The sequence below is a fragment of the Condylostylus longicornis genome, unplaced genomic scaffold, assembly GCF_029603195.1.
Source record: "Condylostylus longicornis isolate FDR11 unplaced genomic scaffold, ASM2960319v2 ptg000092l, whole genome shotgun sequence".
Classification (NCBI taxonomy): Eukaryota; Metazoa; Arthropoda; class Insecta; order Diptera; family Dolichopodidae; genus Condylostylus; species Condylostylus longicornis.
The window spans coordinates 2,263,666-2,286,517 of record NW_026578060.1 but is presented as its reverse complement, the minus strand read 5'-3'; the positions used below and the strand labels follow the sequence as shown (position 1 = coordinate 2,286,517).

Genomic DNA, 22,852 nt, shown 5'->3' with positions numbered 1-22,852 from the left:
AAACCAAATTGATTTTTTTCTATATATATCGGAGAAATTTTGATTAGATAAACCAGTACACATTTTATGAAATGGTTTATTACTATTAACTTTACAGTTAATTTGCAATTTTTATTGCATTTACTACAAATACGAGTTACTTTACTTTCCGCCATCTTTATAATGTGTATAACATTTGATAGTAACTATGCTTTATCATCTGCGTGAAAAGCAATATACGAAAGTTAAACCGTCCATTGAAAATTTTTAACTTCCAATCCTAAAAACAAAAGTGCATGCGTGTGTTTATGAAAAAGTAAAATTAATTTTTTTTGTATCTTCACTCATGTGCTATATCTATGAAACGAAGGCGGAACGGAAATATTATAACGTATTTATTTTGTTCACGTGTACGTATTTATGTATGTGTTTATACGTACTTTTATGTATGCATATTTCAATTTGATATACGCAGCGAAATTTATACACCGCACATGGCATTCTTTCAAATTTTACAAAATATTTACAAACAGCAAATTTAGGGAAAATCAACGGGTCATATTAAAGAACACTTTCTTTAAACAACCTTCTTTCGCAGAACAATAAAAAAGAGATTGTTAAAAATAAATTAAAATCTGCGTTGCAGCAAAGGGCTCTGCATAAGTAAATTAGTATCCACCATCTATGAACAAAAAAGTTCTTATGAGTTTGAAACAAGTTTAAATCAGCAGCAGGTAAAATAAATTTTCGGCAATATTAAATAGGTTTTTCATTTTAGTTTTCAAAATTATTAGAAAACCGAAAACAAATTGGAAAACTATCAATTTATTGGCAACGATCTTAAAAGAAGTCAAGTATTCCATTCAAAATGATTTAAAACACAAAGGAAGCAAGAAAAAATTATAAAAAATTAGGAAAAGAAAACCAACAAATTGTCTTTGTGCGCAAAATATTACAAAAAAGGATATGCAAAAAGACAAAAATTAAGAAGTTAAGTATTATGAAGTTAAGTACGATATACGTTAGGTTCATAGATAAAACAAATATTGTACTGATGATGTACATATGTGTAAGTATTGATATGTTGTTTATTATTGTCAACGTTTCACATATTTCGAATTATGTATGTGTATGTTTTCGAGTTTTTTTTTTGGGGGCCAAAACCGCATTGTAACCTCCTAGTGGTGAGCCTCGGTAATGGCGGAGGATAAAGGAGTGATTGAAACGATCAAAGTTGCGTTCGTGTCGTGGTCATGTCTCGCGGTGAACCTCTTGCTTTGTGAGTTTCAGCCCTATATCTATACGTCAGCTCACGACAGGCGTCCCAAGTCAAGGTGGAACAGCATATGCCGATGACTGTGTGGCTAAGGGGGAGCTTAGTCGTTAACATGCGGACTCTGGATACCAGGCGCCATCCAATTAAAATAAGCCTTCCCATGGTATGACGGGCTCTGCCATGGGTGACTATACTTTCCCGCGCTTCTCGTGGGAACAAGATGGAAAACGAAAACAATAAAAATAACAACAACAGCAACAACAGCAACAACAAGAACAACAATAACAACAATTGTGAAAAATACAACAATTGCAACAACAACAACAATAATGACAATACTAAGGACAACATTAATGCAAATACAGTTAGTGCTCAAGGGTTTGCAGAACCAGCACTTATCTCAACTGACGCAGAGGAGGAACTCCTTCTCACGCCAGTAGAGGAAAAGGCGGCGCCTCCGATGGAGACGGATAATCAAGATCCACTTGGACCTATTATCCAACAAACTGAGGAGGAGCTGAAAAGATTGGACATCAGGGGAAAAAACAATATTTCCCTGGTGCATCCGAGCGGCGTATCCCAACATATATCAGGGATGGCATGTCCCCAGAAGAAGCTCGCAGATATAAGAAGGAAACGCTAGAAAAGCTGAGGGCCTGTGGATCAGATGTTGTGGCCAACCATGCCCAAAAGAGGGAGAGGTCAGTAAGCAACACCCCCGATGCAGGGCCCTCAAAAAAGAGGTCGATGAAGGGCAATGTTGAGGGAAAGGTCCTGGAAACATTCCTCAACAAAACCCGAAAATGACTTCTTATCGGGATACAGTAGCACAGGTCAAGGTGGCCATCACTCATAGACTGCATCCAGAGGAAAGGCTATTCGAAGGGTTGCCTATGGTTTTCCAGATGGGGAAAATCAATGTAGCCATCATGGATGAATTAGATAAAGTTGTGGATTCTCATACACAATTCACTGCAGCGTTGCAAAGGGATGGATGGAACATGCAATAATCAAAACACCAGGTAGTGGATAACCAGTGTCTGCAGGAAGATAAAGCCTTGGGACAGCTGCAACGTCGTGGTACTGGATGGCGACGACATACCCAAACAGCATGTCTGCGTCACCTACGTACAAAAGGACGACACAACCGTCATTCTCTCCAGGGACAAATTTGTAAGCAGGATAGGGAAGCAAAATCCAGCCTCATGAGCGTTACTTCTCAAAATCCAGCCTCAAAGGCGGCAATGAGAAGTAACGCTCATGTAAAGCCTTTGTCTAAAGGACCAAAGCCCATAGATAAGAGCCGGAGGAAATGATATGGCTGTGAGTTGCATCCAAATAAATCTACAGCATGTTAGGGCATCTACTGATGTTCTAGCTCATAGATTTATGAAGGATCACCTCGACATCGCTCTTATCCAAGAGCCTTACATAATGAAGGATCAGGTTAAGGGCCTAACAGATGAGCTTTTGTATGATAATACAATTGGAGGCAGATCTAGGGCTTGCATTTTGTTTAGTAAAAGGCTAACGTATCTTCCCATTCCAGATTACTGTTCTAAGGATCAGGTAGCTGCGTTGGTGAAGGTGAAGTCTTCCGGGGGTTGGACAGAGTATATTGTGTGCTCCTCCTACATCCCAGGAGACTGTGCCCACCCAGACGAACAACTGAAAGATCTAGTGGCTATATACGGCTCATGCTAGGCCCGTCGTGCCTGGGAGTGACCGGGGCAATGAGAACGGCTCCTACCGCTGCATTGGAGATGATGATCGCTGCATTGGAGGTGATAATTGTCTGCCGGACAGGCATCTGACATGGTTATTCTCTATTGCATTATTTCGTTTTCCAAGCCGAAATAATGCAATAGAGATCTGTCTGAGAATCAATTTAGAAAGGGGTGTAGAAACCGCACCATCTATGTGTTCTCGGACAGCGGGGCTGCATTGTTGGCGCTTCATTCAGCGCAGGTTACATCCAAGCCGGGCCACATCTCCGGCTTTATTGTTGGGACGGGGATATTATAGATGGGAGCGTGAGGAGCTTACAATAACTCAAGAATGGCTGCGGTGGCTTGGGGGGTTACTCCTGTCCTACTCGGTTTCTTTGAAATCTTCAATCTACAATATTGATTTTTTGACCATTTCTGGGATTCACATACAGGTTAATTTTAATTTGCTGTTGTTTTTTCCAAAAAGATTTTATTTGCAGAACACATTGGACTAATCTGGAGGTTGAGTTTAATGAACATAAATTCATGTTTCAGTAAGGCCAGTAATTCAAAATTTATGCTTTTTTATGTTTATTCTAGTATAGTTCTAGTTTTTGAGTATATGCGAAATTTTCAGGAACTAACGATGATAATATTCTTTTCTCTTTGTTCATCTATTACGTATTAAGAAAATGAACAAAAATATAAATGATGGCTATAAAAGCAAAATTGGAGTTAAAATAAAAAGTTTCTTATCCTTGATATAATTTCGTTTAATTTTGACCATAATTTTGACATTAGATTATATGGAAATTATTTGCAATGGAATTCTTTCGTTACTTTTTCGACAAACATATTAAACTAGGAAAGCAGGAAAGCTTAAACAATAATTTTAAAAAATATAATCTATTGCTATAAATGTTGCAATTACAAATATCTAACATTATGCAGAATAGAATTCTGTAAGCACAAAAAACAGTTATATTATATTTGTAAGCATATTGCCAGTCATATTATATTAAAACTAGTCGGGTGTGCTTGCATTGCAAGCCTTGTAAGTATTATGCCTGTAGTTTTGAAATTGGGTTCCATTCTGTGGCTGAGATATTTTAAGTTACTTTATTTCTTCAAAAACACACCCGCAATATGCATATAGATATGTTTTTTTCTAATAAATAATAAGACAAAACTTAAAATAAGAAAAGTTCTGAAAAATAATTACCAAAAAATACATAATTAAACAAATTTTGATATCTCATATCTTTTGAGTAATTTATTTTAGAACCTCGCTTTGAGTTATGTCGCATAAAATCGTAAAATACCTTTCACAATAAGCACTTTAAGCGATAAATTACTAAAATAATTCGCTACTAAAATGCATGCATGTAGAATGAATTAACACCAATTCTAACGTATATACTATTATATAGGGTAATGCGTATAGAATACAATTTCTATGCAAAAAGTCCCAGGTTGGAACCCTGAAAAATGCTATTTCCTAGATGAACTGTTTTTATTGATAATTTTATTTTTTTAAAATGAAATTAAAAAAACTTCACCTTTACAAATCAATATCAGCGAGTTTCCGTTCTAAATATTTTTTTGAAAATACCCTATTTGTAAAAAGTTTAATGCAATAGAATAACATTTTCTTATAAAATTTTGCCCTAAAAATATATTGTCAAGAAGTTTAATGTACACTTGTTTTGCTTACTAATACATTTTGCAACAGATCGCGAAAAGAACATAACTAAATGCGTACGTACATACTTACTATAAAACAATGTAGATTTTATTAAAACATTATAATTTTCGTTATAACACCAAAAGTAAATAAAAAATTACCCCCACAGGATGTAGTACCATTTTGTAAAAAACGCTTACAAAGCACCTTGGGAGGGGGTGAAGGGGGAGGGTTGGTGGAATTCTTGCTTTTTCTGGGACCCTAGAGGCAAAACCCTATATAATGCCTTTTGTACCATTTCTCGAGCCCTTCTAGAAGTACCCGTAATTTTTGACACCTGAGAAGTAGCTATATATATATAATGTAAAATAGAATGGTTTTTGAAAAGTTTTACGAAATATGAAGAAAATATAGAATTATAAGGGCAAATTCAAGGTATTGCGTAGCCTAGTGGGTAGCGTGGCTACCTTCTGATAGCCAGAAGGGTATTGGATCAATGCTTCCCTGGATGGTTGTAAAATTTTTCTTTTTTTGGATTATTTTAAAAAAAAAAATTTTTTTATTTTGTTTAAATTTTTTGCTTAATTTTTTTTTAATATATAACAGATAAATATTATTATAAAAGTTTAAAGAAAATTTCAAAAAAAATATTGTTATAATAGCTAAATACATGAATATGTATGTATATTTTTTTTAAAGCTTCCTAACTAATTTTTTTTAAGCTTTCTATATGAACTCAATAATATTCAAAACTGTGGTTTGACATATAGAAAAACATAATTATTAAATCATGGGGGTAATATACAGAAATAAATTTTTCAAATAAAGAAAAGGTTTAGGCATAAATAAAATAATATTTTTATTCAAATATATGTATGTATGTACATGAATGTATTAGAATTTAATATTTTAAAATTTTTTGTTCAAAAAATTAAAAATAAAATTTTAAACACAAACATACATAATTATGACTGTATACCTATTTTTTTAAAACTGCGAGTGAACATACAGAAATAAATTTTTCAAATAAAGAAAAGGTTTAGGCAAAAATAAAATAATAATTGTATTCAAATATATGTATGTACATATGAATGTAATTTTTCAGATAAAGAAAAAGTTTAGGCAAAAACAAAATAATAATTTTATTCAAATATATGTATGTACATATGAATGTATTACATATTCTGTATATATATATTTTTAAAGCTTGCTGACGAAACATAATATTCAAAACAATAACAAATGAAGCATTAATATTTAGATGCCACAAAACATCTGATGTCTCATAAAAGCGGACATTTATTTAAGTTTATTTCGATTTTTCGAACTTAAAATATGTGAGATCATTTTATTTTCGAACATTATTTATTTCTCGTTCTCGGTTTGTGTTTCCAATAATAAAAAGTATTATTTATTTGTTGGTTTGCGTTTCTAGTAATATAAAGTATAAAAAAACCCCGCTTTTATTACACAAAAATTTTTTCAGAAAATCTTAAAATAGGGCTATTTTGGGGCTAAAAAGTTCCAATGTCAGATTTTTTTGGGACCCTAGAGGTAAAACCCTATCTAATGCCTTTTGTCCCATGTCTCTAGCCTTTTTAGAAGTACCCGTACTTTTTGACACCTGAGAAGTAGCTATATATATATAATAATATGCAAAATTTATCTTTGGTAATAATTGTTTTGTGATAGTGAAACATGTTGCTTTTAAAAGAAAATATAATTTTCTTTCCCTTTTATCCTGACTATTAAGAGCGTTTATATTGAATAGTAACTACATACGTAGTACTAAAACTATTAAATCGTTTGTAATGCAGCATTTTTCCCTTAAACAATCTATGTACATACTAAATTATTTTAATAACTTTCATTCATATACGAATATATTTCAAAGATTGCATACATTTAAGATGAGCAAAATATGCAATCTTTGAAATAAAACAAAAAAAAAATTTAAAGCGGAGTTAACATAATGCTCGAATTTAAGGGTTACTTGCATGAGTTAAGAAAAATAATTATATTTTTTGGTATGTACTGCTAGCTTTTTGTATTTATAGAAATTCGAAAAAGCTGTGCAGTTTCGGAAATATGCTATACCAAAAATTCAAATTTACAAATTTCGACAGGCGATAACTTGGGAGGGGTGGAGGTGGAAAAAATTTTCTTCTAATGAATGGTATTATTTATTAACTTCTAAAAGCTGCTAAAATTTCAGACGCCTAAAACCTGAGGTCTAGAAGAAAAACGATATGAAAAATTTCTTAAAAGTTGCTTAAGGTTTCGCTGCAATGAATAGTTGAAACATAAAATTTTTAAAACTATTGGGGGTTGTAATTTTAGATGAGAGAAGCTAGGAAAAAAATTTCTTCTACGAAAATAAGTTTCTAGCAAAATCTAATGTACTTGAAATTTCAGTTTTCTATCTTCAAGAGTGTAGAAGTTTTCCAAACATGTCCACATGCGAACGGACGGACAGAGTGAAACTAACAAGCACTTAGAAAAGTGCTAAAAACTGACATATATGTGTAAGTATATAACTTTATATACATATGTACATACATATAAATGAAAATATGAACATAGAATTTTAGAGAGTTTTTTTTCTTTTTTAATAATTTAGAACAAAAATACACCTTTTAGACGTCTAAACAAAATGATTTCAATGGAACTAATGCTTACACATAGAAACTTCGAAAACGTTCGAAGTATGTTTTACTTGTACACAGTTGATTTAAGTTTAAAGGTTTTTTGAGATTTAACTTTTATAGACTATTGGTAGTGCTATGTTTTGAATAAACAAAATTCATAACTTCCTGGGGATTTTATAATGTTACTGTTAGACTTGAGTACATAATCTGGCAACAATTAAAAAGTTAGATTTCACAGTTAGATTTTTTTCAACACTTTGCACAGATACGCACAACGCGCGTACTTTTGATTAAAACTCAACAAGACTCAAATACGTACATATGTATTTTTTGGTTTTTGTGAGTGCACAGTTTTGGTTTTTATGTTTGTAAATTACGCTTTTATATATATACATATGTATGTAAACGTAGGAACTCACTTTTTACATGTGTACAAACCTATATATACATTCGCAATTGTGTTGGTTGAGATTTAAAATATCTAATAATAAAATTGGATTATAATTAAGTTGTTTTTTCTTGTGTTATTTTTATTTTTATATTATATTATTGTGTTAAATTAGGCACTTTACATTCAATTTTTTTATTTTCTTTTGGGTATGTAATTTGAGAAATCAAGGAGTGAATAGATGTGTGGAGAATATTATAATAACAGGGTGGCAATATGAAATTTTGGTACTTTGCAAAAAAAAAAAATAAATTATTTCATTTATGTGTATTTTAAGTCGTAAAATTTACATGTTTTCTAAAATTTTTTATGAGTTAATTTTTTATTATCGAATGTCCTGGAGGCTATAAATATAAGGCTTTATAAATAATTTTTTTTCTCCAATTTTTTCATTTTATTGCAAGAAAGAATGTTATTAAAATTTTGTTTTCTCTTTAAATTAGGAATACAATTTTATGGATAGGTGTAGGCTTATTGTCATGAGGTCATTGAAAAGTTTTAAATATACATACGTATTATATATATGTACGCATCTTATATACAATAATATTTAATTAAAAGTAAAAGTGAATGTATAAAGTAAATATATAAATGCATTCAATATGGTAGCAATTGGGTTAAAATTGGAGAAAAAATCATATAATATATAAAGTTGTATGAAAGTTAAATTAAATTTTATGAAAACGCACCATTTTGTTTTGAAAAGAAAAAACTTAATGTTAAAAAAAATTTTATGACTTTTAATAATAAAGCAGAAAAGTAGATGTTATATAGCTTTTTTTCCTACAGAAAGGATGGTAGTCGTTTAGTGATATTTATTTATTTTAAAGCTATAACTGAAAAGAAAGTGTGTATATTTAATATTAAAAAAACATTAAGAAATTTGTTAAAACATTTTGAATTCTCTTTTCTATCCTTTTCTGTAGCTATGAAGTAAATTTATGGTTAAAATTTCTATTTTATAATATAAGTGTAATTTGAATTATAAAATGTTCGTCACCCTACTAGATTAAAGACCATTAAAATCATAATTAAATTGGAGATCCCATTAAAAGAACATTTTTAATTTCTTAAAGGTATAAATTTTTTTGCAAAGTTATGTTGTGTTGTAGATGTATTAGGTTAGGTTAGGTTACACGGCCCTCCGAAGGGTACACCTAGGCCACTAAGGCCCGTTGTGATGCCACGGGATCCCCCCTCTTTCCCTCACTAGAACCAGCCAGAGTTCCTCAGAAACCGGCCAAGGTCCCTAGCATTTACATTCGTTATGTCCGTGGCCTGCTCAAAACAGTGAGACCCAAGAAACCTCTGCCTGGAGTTCGCCAACGCCGGACACGAGCATAGCAGGTGGGTCACCGTTTCCTCCTCCTCCTCGTCACGGCAGCTCCTACAGAGATCGTTTGCAGGGCGGCCCATCCTCCTGGCATGATCGCCGATCAGACAGTGTCCAGTTAAAACCCCTATAACCGCACCAATATCCTCCCGTCGGAGAGATATTAGATCCCTCGTGCGACGAAGTCTAGCTTTGGCCACAACTTCCTTGCCGCGTTACACATAGTTCCATTCGCCCATCTGAGATTGTTACGTTCTACCGCCGCAATGCGTAGCAGCAGCTTGTGAGTGCTTAGAGGCATGCCCAGGTTCTCCTTTACAGGTAGAATTCCGAGGGTCGTTTCCGAGGCACCCCTTGGAGGGTGCCCCTTCCAACAGAGCGCTCAATGCATGACCCGCCAAAGCTGGCCCTGATGGATCTGCCCGACAGCATATTCCCTATCAGGGCAGTCAGGGAGCCATAAACTGAGAGCTCCGACAGAGCCTGAGTGATCGACCGCGACCTGACATTGTTGAGAGCGCCTTCAATATCTAGGAAGGCAGCCAGTGTGTATTCCCCGTAGTTAAGGGACTCTTCAATGTAGTGTATCAAGGAGTGTAGGGCCGTTTCCGTTGACCTACCCTTCCGATACGCATGTTGTGCCGGAGACACTCAGCTCGGATTAAGGTTGCTCCTTATGTATGGGTCTATCAATTTTTCTAATATTTTTAGTAGAAATGATGTTAGACTAATTGGTCTAAAATCCTTTGGGCAGTGTGAGAGCTCCTCGCACTTTTAGAAATGAAGACGACCCTGGCAACATTCCACGATTTTGGAATGTGAGCTAGGTCTATACAGCATTCGTAGATAACTTTCAGCCAGGGCAGGATAATCTCTGCCGCATTTTATAATTCCGCAGGCACTATATCATCTGGGCCCGCCGACTTGAGTTAGTTGACACGCCACCCTAGAGGCGCCATTTATTGCGTCGGCGAGCGTGCAGACCATAGTATCAAAGCCCTCACTTGCTCAGGACGAGGGGGGACCCCACTACCCAATATGTCGCTTAGCGAGTCTCTGAACTTTGACCAATCAGTCCTTTTGCGGTTTGTGAAAATCAAGGAAGCGTTTTTGTTGGTTACCAACTCGAATTCTATATAACGGTGGTCAGAAAAAGAATGATCTTTTGACACTTTCCAATTCCTGACCAGAGCAGCAAGAACGTTTGAGGCAAGAGTTATATCTATAACCTCCTGCCGATTTTTAGTAATAAAAGTGGGCTCTGAGCCTCTATTACATAATGTGAGATTAGTGCTTTAAATAAATTCTAAAAGTGACTCACCTCTCATGTTGGTGTCCGAGCTTCCCCAGATTACATGATGCGCATTGGAACCGCTCCCCGGTTCGCAGAGACTTAGCCTTCTCCACCATGTCATTCAAATTCTCGGGCGGTAGCTTTCCCTGGAAGTCGAAGGGCAGGTATACTGATGCCCACCAAGAGGTACTGCCACCAGCTTCCAGACTGACTACAGTGAAGTCTTCATTAATGTAAAGAGGTAATAGAAAAGCATTTAAGCTACTTTTAATAAGTATGCATTATCTTACCTTCGAACTGTCGTCACTATAAAACAGCTTGTATCCTGGCGTCCTCAGTCCGCAGATCTTTCTCCATGCTATCCAGGGCTCCTGGACCAGGACCATATCTGCGCCACCCCTTTGTAAGCGGAGAAGAAGCGCAACTGAAGCTGCATTAGAGTGGTGGAGGTTGATCTGAATTGCACGAAGCATTACTGCCTTCGTTAACCTCCACCAGCGTCTTATCTGCATCCTCGTCCAGATCCAAGTCCAACAAAGCCCCCTCCAGATTCAGATCAAGATGAATTATGTTCAAAAAAATTTTGTTTTTTTTTTTCTCAATGGTTCAAACATACGCACTTTATCAAAGCTGATTTTCTTCTAATTAAGACAACAAACAATAAATATATTAGCGAAAAATAAAAGTATTTTATTCCGAATAAAAGGAAGTTTTCTTTTCACACCAATAATAAAAAATGAATTATGTTATCGTCTGTCAGCCCCGCTTCATCCAGCATCTCTGCTTCTGATGAGAGCGGGGACTGACCCGACGATTTCTCCGGAGCCCTGTTGGCGATGTTGACGACCGATGGCATACCTTCAGGATGTTCCCGTCGGTCACTCTGCTTCTGGGCCGCCTCAACCTTTGTGTCTGTTTTATACACTTTAAGGGTTATGGAGGAGAACCCATAGTTAAGGACAAGTCTCTGACACTGCAGAGGTGCCAAAGATTCCCTATTTATTATTATGAGGGCCTGCCGGTAAGTTGGGATTGCCCAATTTGATCATCTCCAAGATGGTATCAGTGCTCGACGGCTCAGCTGGAATCCAAGCTCGAGACCGCGGTTTGCTTGGGATTTGGTCTTTCGCAACGACCGCAAGCCTAGCACCGGGCCAAACTTCCCCTACTCCTGCTATCGCCTTTTTATACAGGTCGAGAGACCTGCCGTCAGCACAGGCCACAAGTTTGACAAATCCCTGGTGCCATCCTTGGTCTCTGCACAAGGGATATGGGCCTGGATTATCGTTCATGATTTGAGGAAAGCCCGCCATTAGTCGGCTTTCAACTTTCCTCCAATTCTCAGCAGAGATCCTGCCATCTTCTTGCGCCTGTTCAACCACAGCGACAACAAGATGGTCCTTCAGGATCTCACTAAAAGGCCTCATAATGGATGCGCTCGAGGGTCTGTTCTGTGGCCTTGGCTTTTTAGATTCCCGAGGTGGTTCCTCTGTGGAGCGCTGTCGTTTTGTTGCCACAACCCTCTCGCTTAATCGCTTGTCCACAATACTCTTGGCTCAGTTGTAGGTGGACCTTTCTTCTTCAGACCTGTCTTTTTCCGGAATTCGACCAATCCTTTCCAGGTTCCTAAATGCAGAACGCCGTTCCCTATAGGCCCTTTGCGAGGGCGTTATCGTTGCTGACGGCATTCTTTTCTTGCTCTGGCCAGTTTGTGCTACCGTAGCCATCGAGCTACCACCGACACTAGGCCTGACTGAGTCATAGCTTTGTGTGCGGTAGCTCGGTCCCGGTTGGGACTCCTTACGCACTTTAGGTTTTGCACCAGTGCTTTTAGCATTCTTGGTGCTCGCCTGCGGTTTTTGTACTGAACTCGCCCTCAGCGATGTTTCAGCACGGTTTGCAGAAATTGGCTTGGCCAAATTTCCTTCCGGCTTTTTATGAGTGCCGGACCCATCCACCTTTGTTTGATTTGCGCTCTCCATTTTGATCCCACGAGTTGCGGAGAAAGGATGTCGATCTAGGCAGAGATCCGCCGTACCTAGACAAGGCTAAATAATCCGATGGGCGCCCGGTATCCGGGCCTCCAGCCAACCTGATTACCGGTACGGGTTGCGTAACACCTTAATCTTGGCCAGGGGGAATCAAGAGCGATAGGATGCAGTGGAGGGATAGGTGCGGGGAAAGGGTTTGATTATCTTTTGGTTTCTACGGGATTATCTACCTTGTAGATGTACTTAATATATACAAAATATGATGGCTGACAATGACAGTAAGAATTATTCATGTTATTTAAAATTCGTTCAGGTGCAATACTGCAGCCGTTTTTAATTTTATTTATAAAAATGAATTTTAGTTCATAATAAACATTTTATTATTTGAATTTCATAATATTTCTCCGATTAATTGTTGTGTGTAGTCGAAGTAGCAGCTACGAAGAGACAGATACTATTTACGCTACGATTTATATGCAAGTTTTTATTTCAATTTTGTTAGTTATTTAGCTAATAATATTAAAGATACAACATAAAAATATATGCGCAGCTTTTGTACTTTGGGAATACCTTTGGAGAACTAACGTAATTGTTTGAATTTCCTCATTAAAAATGGCATAATTATTGTTTTTACAATTCTTTAAGTTTTAAATATCTTTAATTTTTCTTATTTTATATTTCTTCGAATACAGTTTTATTTATTACAGACAACTACTTTATTTGCTATAAAAATTGTGTGTTTGTCGAAATGATTAGTACTTGCCATAACGAACGTAAAATAATTCCGGAATATCAGGATATAACAGGTGAGTTTCAAGAAAATTTTATTTTATTCTTTATTTATTAAAATCTTCACCAATTATTTCACGTCCCAAAAAACACCAATTTTTAATTCAAAATCCGGATATCTTATTATTGTTCTAATTACGTTACTTAAATTTACTAAATAATAAATATTATTTTAAAATATCATAAAATGATGAAATTTCAATTTAATATCAATAACACTATAATATATTAATTCAAATACATGCATGTATATGTATATGTACTTCCTTTTCAAAAGTTTTCAAGTTTATGTTTTCAAAATTTCAAATTTGAAATCCTTTTAAATCGCTTCTGTAGAATCATAAGTACAATGTACATATATATCGATATACACATATGTATGTATATGATTACTATTATAATATTATTTGAGGAAATTATTGCTCTGCTAACGTACGTGTTAAATACGTAAATAATAAAATATGTACATGCTACATACATATATGAAAATATACATATTTACTATATGAAGTTATACAAATCACAAGCGACTATATATTATGAAGATGTGCTTTCAGGTACATTGTGCTTAGGTGAAGCGCACGTAAATATTTATTTTAACCTTACATCGTTATTATTACGTTGCTTACATTACCTGGTTCATTAATTTTCTTTTTAATACTCGTCTCAAATTATCAAAAAGCTCATTTATTAACATCATTTACAAACACACACGTTCACTTATATTTAACTTGGTTGTATAACCTTCTCTAATCGGATTTCAGAAATTTAAATATTCATCTTTGTATTGATGTTATGTAGCTATAGAAGTTCAATTCCTTGTTATATAAAATTAGTCTTATGTTCTGTTTTTTATAATTTTCTGTTTTTATACCCTGCACTTCGTGAAGGGTATATTAACTTTGGTATGGAGTTTGTAACTACTTGAAGAAGTCATCTGCGGTATGGACATATATATATATATTCTTGCTCAGCGCTAAATTCTGCGTCGATTTAGACATGTCCGTCCGTCCGTCCGATCGCACGATAACTCAAAAACGACTAATGCAATCGACACCAAACTTTCACAAGTTGTTTCTTTTGTGCCGAAGACGGCTGCGATTGTAATTGGACCTATTCGGAGAACGGGTTCGGGTAACTTCCATACAACTCAAAGAGTTTATCTTAAATATTTCAAAAACTAATAAAGCTATAAATATAAAATTTTGTATACATGTGTCTAATTATATTCTATATATGCTCTAAAAATTATAACGGTTCGGGTGGCTGCCATACAACTCCAACAGCAAATTTTTTATATTCGGCAAAATAATAAAGTCAGATTCATGAAACTTGGCAGTCATGTGTCCAATTATAGGTCAAAGATATTTCTGAAGTTTTAAAGAAATTGCTTGACAGGTTCGAGTACCTGCCATACACCTCCAGAAGCTAATTTGAAATATTTGGAAAAATAATAAAGTTAGTTTCATGAAACTTGGCAGTTGTTTGTCGAGTTATAGGTCAGATATATTTCTAAAGTTTTGATGGGATTGTTCAGGTATTTGCCATACAACTCCAAAAGCTAATTTTAAATATTTGGAAAAATTATAAAGTCAGATTCATGAAACTTGGCAGCCGGATGTCCAATTATAGGTCAGATAATATATTCGTGAAGTTTCTATAGAATGATTTCACAAGTTCGAGTAATTGCTACACAATAACGAAAGGTGCAGGGTATAATTCAATCGGTTTATACCGACTGAGACGTTTTTACTTGTTTAGTTTACATATATATGTACATACATAGTATGTATATAAAATAAGGATGCTTAGAAATATTTTTATCTAAAAATCTAATTTAATTTTAGGCTCTTTTGAAAAACTGACAAAAATATTTAAATTCATTATCATTCAGCATTTTTTACCATTCATTTTATTTCGAAATAATCAAAAATAAAAAATTTTGAAACTAATCCTCTACTAATGAATATAAGAGTTTAATAGAAACAATTCAGAAGTACAAGAAGTAAAAACGAATAAAATGTTAAGTATAATAATTATTTTCATTTGTTCGTCATTTTTAGAATTTTTTATTTTTACTGTTTTAAGATTGCCATTATTTATAATCTTTTTTAATTCAACTGTATTAAAGTGTTGCACTGTAAAAAACAATAATTAAGTGGAGATGTATGTTATGTGTATAATAATGAAAGGAATGAAATACCCTTGAAAACTACAACTCTTTCACACAATTAGTATATAGTAAATTGCAAAATTTCTAGTTGCTTAAAGACGATCAGATACACGCCAATTTGATTAAGGTTTTTTTTCGCAAATTTGTAATATTTACAATGATGTTTCAAAATAATAACAATTAAGATTTTTTCACTATATTGTTAACATATCTATATGGATATATAGAAAAGTATCTATATGGAAACTTTAATTCGTCTATTGAAATGTTTGAAAAATAAAAATAAGCTGCGTATTCAAAACCAATTAAACGCAAATCATTCGAATTTATAAGTATGGAATCACTTTAGGCAACTAAACGTTTTAATAATTAGGAAGTTTTTATTTAAGAATTGTAAAAAATTGCTTTAATGTTGAAATTTGAATTTTCATATGAATTACAAGTTTTAAATACGTAAAAATTGAAAAGCTTTGATTCAGTATATTGTAAAATTTTAATGTAGATGTTTTCAGGTAAAAACTTGATATACATATTTTGATTTTGAAAAAAAAACTAAAAGCGTCAAAATATTGCAAAAAGAATATATAAAAACATAGAGTCATCCTAAAATCCAGAAGTTTATACGCTAGTACAAATTGTAGTTAAAATTCCCAAAATTGTTTCTTCATCAGACTCCCATCCCATCATCAGACTCCCGTCAGTAATCGTCTACAAACTAGGATCTAGAAGAAGAACGACATCTAAAATTTGAAGAAAACAAATGTAATACAACGGTGAATTTTAACTACTATTTTGTTTTTTAAAGTTCGAGTAAAGTATGTTTCGTTAAAGGAAGCAATCTAGTGCTTTTTATGCGTTTGCAAAATTTGAAAAATGCTTATGGGTTTACTTCAATAAATAGTTGAAAATTGCACTTTTAAAGTTTTGTGGGGGTATAACCAGTGATGCTTTCCCAAAATTTTATCAACCGGTTCGCAGTGAAAAATAATTTTGGTTCATATTCTTTGCTAATAAAATACAAAGTAGAATGAAAAAAATGTACCACTTTTATTTCTCTATTCATTTCAAAAAATAAAAAATTGTTTAAATATAACAAAAACATAATGAAAAATTCAAATTTATTATCATGTATATATGATACTATAAATATTAATTTATTTTAGATATTTCCAAATAGCTAATTGATTTTCTGTATATTCCTTGGCTTTGGATTTTTTAACCCTGGTATCACCTGCTGAGTTATGGTTCCTTAACCAACTTGTTACATAGGGAACTGCAGTCTAACTTTGCAGTGGTTCACCAAGTAAGTTTAAAGTCATAAGATTTGATAAATTCTTCACCGATAATCGAGATCTTATGTCGGTAATTATAAGGTTCATCAGAGAAAACCCCCGCTCTGCTTCAGCACTGCTAACAGCAATGGTATTTATAATATTTTTCGCTTTTTGAATGTTTTCTTGAATTTTAGGAATTTCCTGATTGCCATTGCATATTATATCTTCTAAATAATTACGGAAATCATTCTTATGGATATCAAATTTGAAAACATTTCCAAATTCTTCAAATTTCTCTTCGGCCTCTAACCACGGAACCACAATATGTTCAATTTTCCATGTACTCGGCTCTAGCAAATTTGCTAGTTCATAAATTTTGGTGTTTTCAATATTTTTTTTATCACTACTTGATCTTATTTGAGAACAATCTATCAATCTTAATTTCATATTCTTGATGATGCTGTCAATAAGAGAATCTCTAGCCAGGTTTCCATAAATTTTATTTTCAGTAAAATTAATATTTTTTAATGCTTCGGAGTTAATAACTTCATCTACTTTTTTTTCGTAAAAACCGCGACTGTTTTTGAGGATTTGGAAGGCATTAATTGTTCTTCTAATTAGTTGATCGCCTCTGGCAATGTTTATATTTCTAGCTTGAAGTGCGTTGGATAATAGAGAGCAATCCTGAAGGATGTCGATCATTAGAGCTAAATCTATTAGGAAATATTTGTTTTGTAATCGTTTTGCCATTCCAGAAAACTTTTGAATAGAGTTAGAAGAAAAAAACTCATATAAAGCAGGGTAGCTTCGCCATACAGCAAGAGCAGCTCTTAAGCTACATGAAGCCCATCTTGGCCCCAACACTCTTACAATTTTAATGATATCCAAACAAAGGTTCTCAGAAATATTATTCAGTTCTTTTTGGTTTTTATTAGATTGATGAAAAATACTATATATTCTGTCCATAAAAAGTTTAAAATGATTAATTTGTTTGATGTCGTTTATGGAATCATCTAAAACAAGTTGCAGACGGTGACTAAGACAATGCCAAATAATAACATTTGGAAAAATTTCTTTGATCCTTGCACTGACTCCAGATTTAGAGCCAAGCATAACGCTAGCGCCGTCAGAACAAAATCCTATTAAATTAAGTTTTAAATAATTCATGTCAAATCCTACAGCGAGCAATACTCTCAACAAACTTTCAAAAATAGTTTTCGCATCTTGTGCATCAAGCTCCGTAATATCTACGAAAATTATTGGGGATATTTCAGAAGATTCTACTGTAGATGATTCCACTTTAATGAAAACTATGAGCGTTGATTTACTGGAAATGGTGGAAGCTTCGTCAATAATAATACAAATTTTTAAATTCTTCTTAATAATTGAAGTAAAAATTTTTTTCTTAATTTCTTTTGAAATATGTTCTACTATCTTAGTTGAACTATGTCGAGAATGAAGTCCAACTCCCATATTCAAACCATTTTTGACTTGAAGTTCAATCTCATCTTCTAGGTCTGAAAATGGACGATTTCTTTTCGCTAGGCTATAAACAGTATTAAAAACTTTCGTAGTAGATGCAATAAATTTCTCGTTTATTTTATCGATGCATGTAGCCAAAGTTTGTTTTTGCTGGATTTTTTTATGTTCAACAGCTTGATTGTGTGCTTTTGATGCAAAATGTTCGCTCATTTTTTTCCTTAAAGATGCTTGTTGCACTGTTTTGTTTTTTCCCGATGTGGTAACTTTACATTCTTTCCATTCCTTAGATACTAAATTGGAATTCATTTTTAAACAATACTCACATCCCAACTTCTGATTTACCACCAATAGGCCATCATATTTCATTTTAAAATGTTCCAACTGATTCGCATTCCAACAGCACGGTAAACTATTAGTGGTGTCATTTTGAAAATTATAAATTTCTAATGTTTGATTCTCTAATGTTGATGAACCTGCTTCTAACTCAACTCTGGACGATATGCTTTCATCATTTGGTGATGTTTCCGGTTTCTGTTTTTTTGAAAAATAAATGTTTAACACATTTTGTCTCTTCATTTTAAAAAAAAATTAGGATTGATTGATAAATAAATTACGTAAGGTGAAACATTAAAACGGTTATTTATTTTAAATTACTTCCAAAATGACATTACGAATACCGATTTAATGTTAATTCACAATAGTGTTTATCAAAAATTCACAGTTTCAGACTTCAGCACAAAAATTCAACAAATGACATTGCGAATATACTTGAAAATTACCTATAAACATAGATTTAAAAATATTGTCAGAGCAGAAATTTGACACTTATATATATGTATATTGGATGTATGGTACATTCGAAAAGAATGCTACGGCTTTTAAAAAACGATCATTATAGAAAAACAGTTTGAGTCATTCTTAGAACAAAATTTACAAGATTTATATTCAAATTTGTAATTTAAAAAAAAAAATTTGTAATGAAAACATTACAAAAGTATTTTTACTTTATGTCTACTAATTATAAATTGCCGGTTCGCGCGAACCTTAAGATTTTTATCAAACGGTTCGCGCGAACCGGTGCGAACCGGTAGGAAAGCATCACTGGGTATAACTTCCAGAGGGGGGAGATAGGTAAAGATTTTTGTAAGTTTTGTAAGCAGACGGACAAACTATTCAACACACTTTTTGTCGAAATTTTTTTGTCGACACGCAGCTCGTCGTGTTCATACATAATTAACATAAAGAAATTATATTCCCGTAGTGTGGCATGTTAATATATTCTTATGAAAATTCTTTATTTTGCTCTTACAATTAAAGTAAATAAAAAATTTTAATATTATACTGCTTCAGAGAATAAGTTTTAGTTTTTGTAAATCAGAGTTAAATTGAAAATAATTGGAAAATCCAAAATTAAAATGATAATTGAATAAGACAAATGCACAAAATATTTGTAAATGTCTGATTTAGGTTAAATTGCCATATTTTTTATAAAAAGTTTAGTTTGTCAACTCTGTGATACCCGTACGAGTTTGTTATCCTATGCGCGAATAAATATGTCACATCTGACTATGGAACAGACTATAACTTTAAGTTGCCACATTACCATAATAATATATGCATAATTTCAGTACAGTGTTTTCTTTATATTTTCTTAGATATGGCCAAATTACTGTTGAAGTTGTTTGAGAGCTACCAGAAGGAGCCATGCAATTTCAAAGACTTTTATTAAACACATCGGCACTACTAATATATTTAGTTGTACGAAATTTCAGTACCACAAATTTCATAGTTTTTAAGATATAGACAAATAAATTTGTAAGTTGTATGGCAGCTACCCGAACCAGTACCTCGATCACGTCCAATTTAAATAGGGTTTTGGCACTTACTTTAATAAATCATTTATGAAAATTTGGTGAACTTAGCTCAATTAATATTTGAGTTATTGCTGGAACGGACGGACAGACAAAGCTAAATCAACTCAGAATTCGACGATGATCAAAAACATATACTTGAGTCTATATATCAGGCCATTATTTCTTAGCGTTACAAACGGTAAGCCAAATTTAGTATACCCTTCCAACATACGTTTGTACGGGTATAATAACAAGTATAAATAATAGACATAAAAGTAATAAAGAAAACTTTAACCATTTGAAGGGTAGCCATAGTTTAGTTTTATCACTTTGTTAAAAAAATTATATGCAATATTAGTTTCGTTAGTTTACTTAAGAAAACTGGTTGTAATCAAATTTAAATAATATTAGAAATAATTAAATAAATATTAGAAATAATTAAATAAATATTAAATGTATAATTACGCATATAAAATGTATAAAAACCAGCTCTGGCTTACTGTCAATTTGAACCGAGTACTAGCATTTTTGAAAGGTTCGGAAAAAAAGACTAAACCTTAATTTTCTCTTAAGAAATTTTATACCTTAAACAAAACAAAATCTCCGAATTTAACAAAGAATATATGTACATATTTACATACATAAATAAAGTATATACGGAAAAATGCATTTTCATTAATGAACGCATATTTTTAATATAAATACATATATAAAATAAATATAAATCTTTTGCACTTAAAGGGTTAATTAAATTCATTCAACTCCTAATGTGAACAGGAAAAAAAAGCAAATAAACTCATAGGCACAATTTTTGTTGAATCAAAAGTTTTGATTGGCACAGATGCTAATCAAGACTTTTTATCAAACCAATGTCTTACAATTAAAATGAATAAAAAATTTTATTATTATACCGCTTCAGAGAATAAATTTTAGTTTTTATAAATCAGAGCTAAATTGAAATATTTATTAAATAATTCCTTTTTAAGTTGAGCAGTATTAAGAAATTTTGACAAATTGTCGAGATTGTTGTACCGAATGATTCCCATATGCATAGACGTTGCCGTTCCATTGTAAACTGTATTTTGACGGTTCAATTTTACACAACCTCTATTTCTCGTGTTTATCGTATATATTTCATTTCTTCGAACTAATCCAGTAATAGAGTACTTAACTCTCAATTACTTTTTATTATGGCTTATTTAACTTTCGCTTTCGTCTAACTGGGGAATGCGAACGAATTATCATTTAATTACAAATAATGAACTATCTGGGAATATGAATTTGATAGTGCAACGAAACTTTTCATCATTCTTTACTGAAATTCTCTGTATTACCGGTCATAAAATGTTTAATTTTAATAATTCAGACACAATATTTTTAAAAGTTCTAAGGCTATTTATAATCACGTTTTGTTTAATCAACATAATCTAAATTATCAAATAAATTGTATTTATAATCTGTAGTGATCAAACTAATTGATTATCATAAAGATTTAATTTTGTTATCTCAAGCATGTTTCATTTATATCGCTTTAATTGTTTATATTGACTTTTCAAATTAAAAACTTTCCTTATTTCCTATTTATACCCATACGAACGTATGTTCGAAGGGTATACTAAATTTACGTTTCCGTTTTAACACTAAGATATTATGGTCTTTGATATAGACTCAAGTATATGTTTTTAATTCCGAGTCGACTTAGTTTTGTCTGTCCGTCCGTCAAAACGATAACTCAAAAACTAATTAAGCTATGATTTATTATAGTAAATGCCAGAACCCTATTTAAATTGGATATGATCAAGGTGTTGGTTCAAGTAGACAAACAACTTCAAAATTTATTAGGCTATATCTCAGAAACTACAAAAGGTGTGATATTGAAATTTCACATACGCGAATATATTAGTAGTGCCAATGTGTTTGATAAAAGTCGTTGAAATTGCTCCTTCCGGTAGCCGTCATACAACTTCAATAGTAGTTTGACCTTATCTTAGAAAACATTGAAAACACAGTAACTGAAATTTTGTATAAATAAAGTTGGGTCAAACCAATGGTTTGTATTGTAACACTTTTCCCTTCAACAAGTGAAAATTCTGCTTTTAAATACAGTCTATGTATACCTATCACACTATTAAAATTATTTTCATTCATATTTAACTATTTCTAGGATTGCATATATTTAGGATGATGCATTCATGCAGTCTTTGAAATAAAGCAAAAATTAATATAAAGAGGGGTTATCATAATGCTCGATTTTAAGGTTTAATTGTGTGAGTTAAGAAAAATAATTATATTTTTTAATGTCATGGAGTTTACCGCTAGCCTTTTATGTTTATAGAAATTTAAAACGTTTGCGGTTTCGGAAATATAAGGCGCCAAAAATTCAAATTTTACAAATTTCAAGAGGCGATAACTTGAGAGGAGGTGGAGATGGAAAAAAATTTTCTTTTAACGAAATTAACTATTTGTTAATTTCTATAAGCCCCTAAAATATCAAGTTTCTACAGGCTGGGGTCTAGAAGAAAAACCAAATCAAAAATTTGGAAAAAAAAGACTTTAGATAACGGTAAATTTGAACGGCCATTTTGTTTTTCTAAAGTTTAGCTATAGTATACCGCGCTAGTGGAAGCAAGCCACTGCCTTCATGAGTTTGCAAAATTTCAATAATGCTTATGGTTTCATTGCAACAAATAGTTAAAAAAGGCCATTTTTAGGGTTTTGGGGGGGTATAACTTCTAGAGCGGGGGAGGTAGGTAAAAATTTTGTTCTACGGAAATAAGTTTTTAGTAAAGATCTATGTACATATAAAATTTCAGCTTTCTATCCTCAAGGGTGTAGAAGTTTTGTAAACAGACACATGGACAGACGGACGGACGGACGGACGGACGGATGGACGGACGGCCGGACAGACGGACGGACGGA

General features: G+C 33.0%; 3 protein-coding genes across 5 annotated transcripts in view; all 3 read right to left on the bottom strand.

The window, feature by feature from the left end:
• LOC129613817 (transcription factor Adf-1-like) overlaps positions 1 to 11,146 on the bottom strand; it is a 34,729-nt gene extending 23,583 nt beyond the window's left edge. For 2 of the 3 annotated variants that reach the window (XM_055528097.1, XM_055528104.1), the window contains exons 1-2: positions 10,662 to 11,146; positions 10,399 to 10,582 (exon numbers count right to left, since the gene is read on the bottom strand). The gene's annotated coding sequence lies outside the window, so the exon portion shown is untranslated. Of the gene's footprint in view, positions 1 to 10,398; positions 10,595 to 10,661 lie in introns of all 3 variants that reach the window. The other variant, XM_055528098.1, reaches the window with a different exon arrangement.
• A 220-nt stretch (positions 11,147 to 11,366) lies between these two features.
• LOC129613835 (uncharacterized) lies at positions 11,367 to 11,798 on the bottom strand. Its single transcript, XM_055528125.1, has one exon. The coding sequence runs from the start codon at positions 11,796 to 11,798 to the stop codon at positions 11,367 to 11,369; it is 432 nt and encodes a 143-aa protein (XP_055384100.1).
• Positions 11,799 to 16,604: 4,806 nt separating this feature from the next.
• Positions 16,605 to 18,656, bottom strand: LOC129613834 (E3 SUMO-protein ligase KIAA1586-like). Its single transcript, XM_055528124.1, has 2 exons — positions 18,080 to 18,656; positions 16,605 to 17,896 (listed from the first exon to the last, which is right to left on the bottom strand). Exons 1-2 carry the CDS (start codon positions 18,654 to 18,656, stop codon positions 16,605 to 16,607), a joined length of 1,869 nt encoding a protein of 622 aa, XP_055384099.1.
• Between the last annotated feature and the right edge of the window lie 4,196 nt (positions 18,657 to 22,852).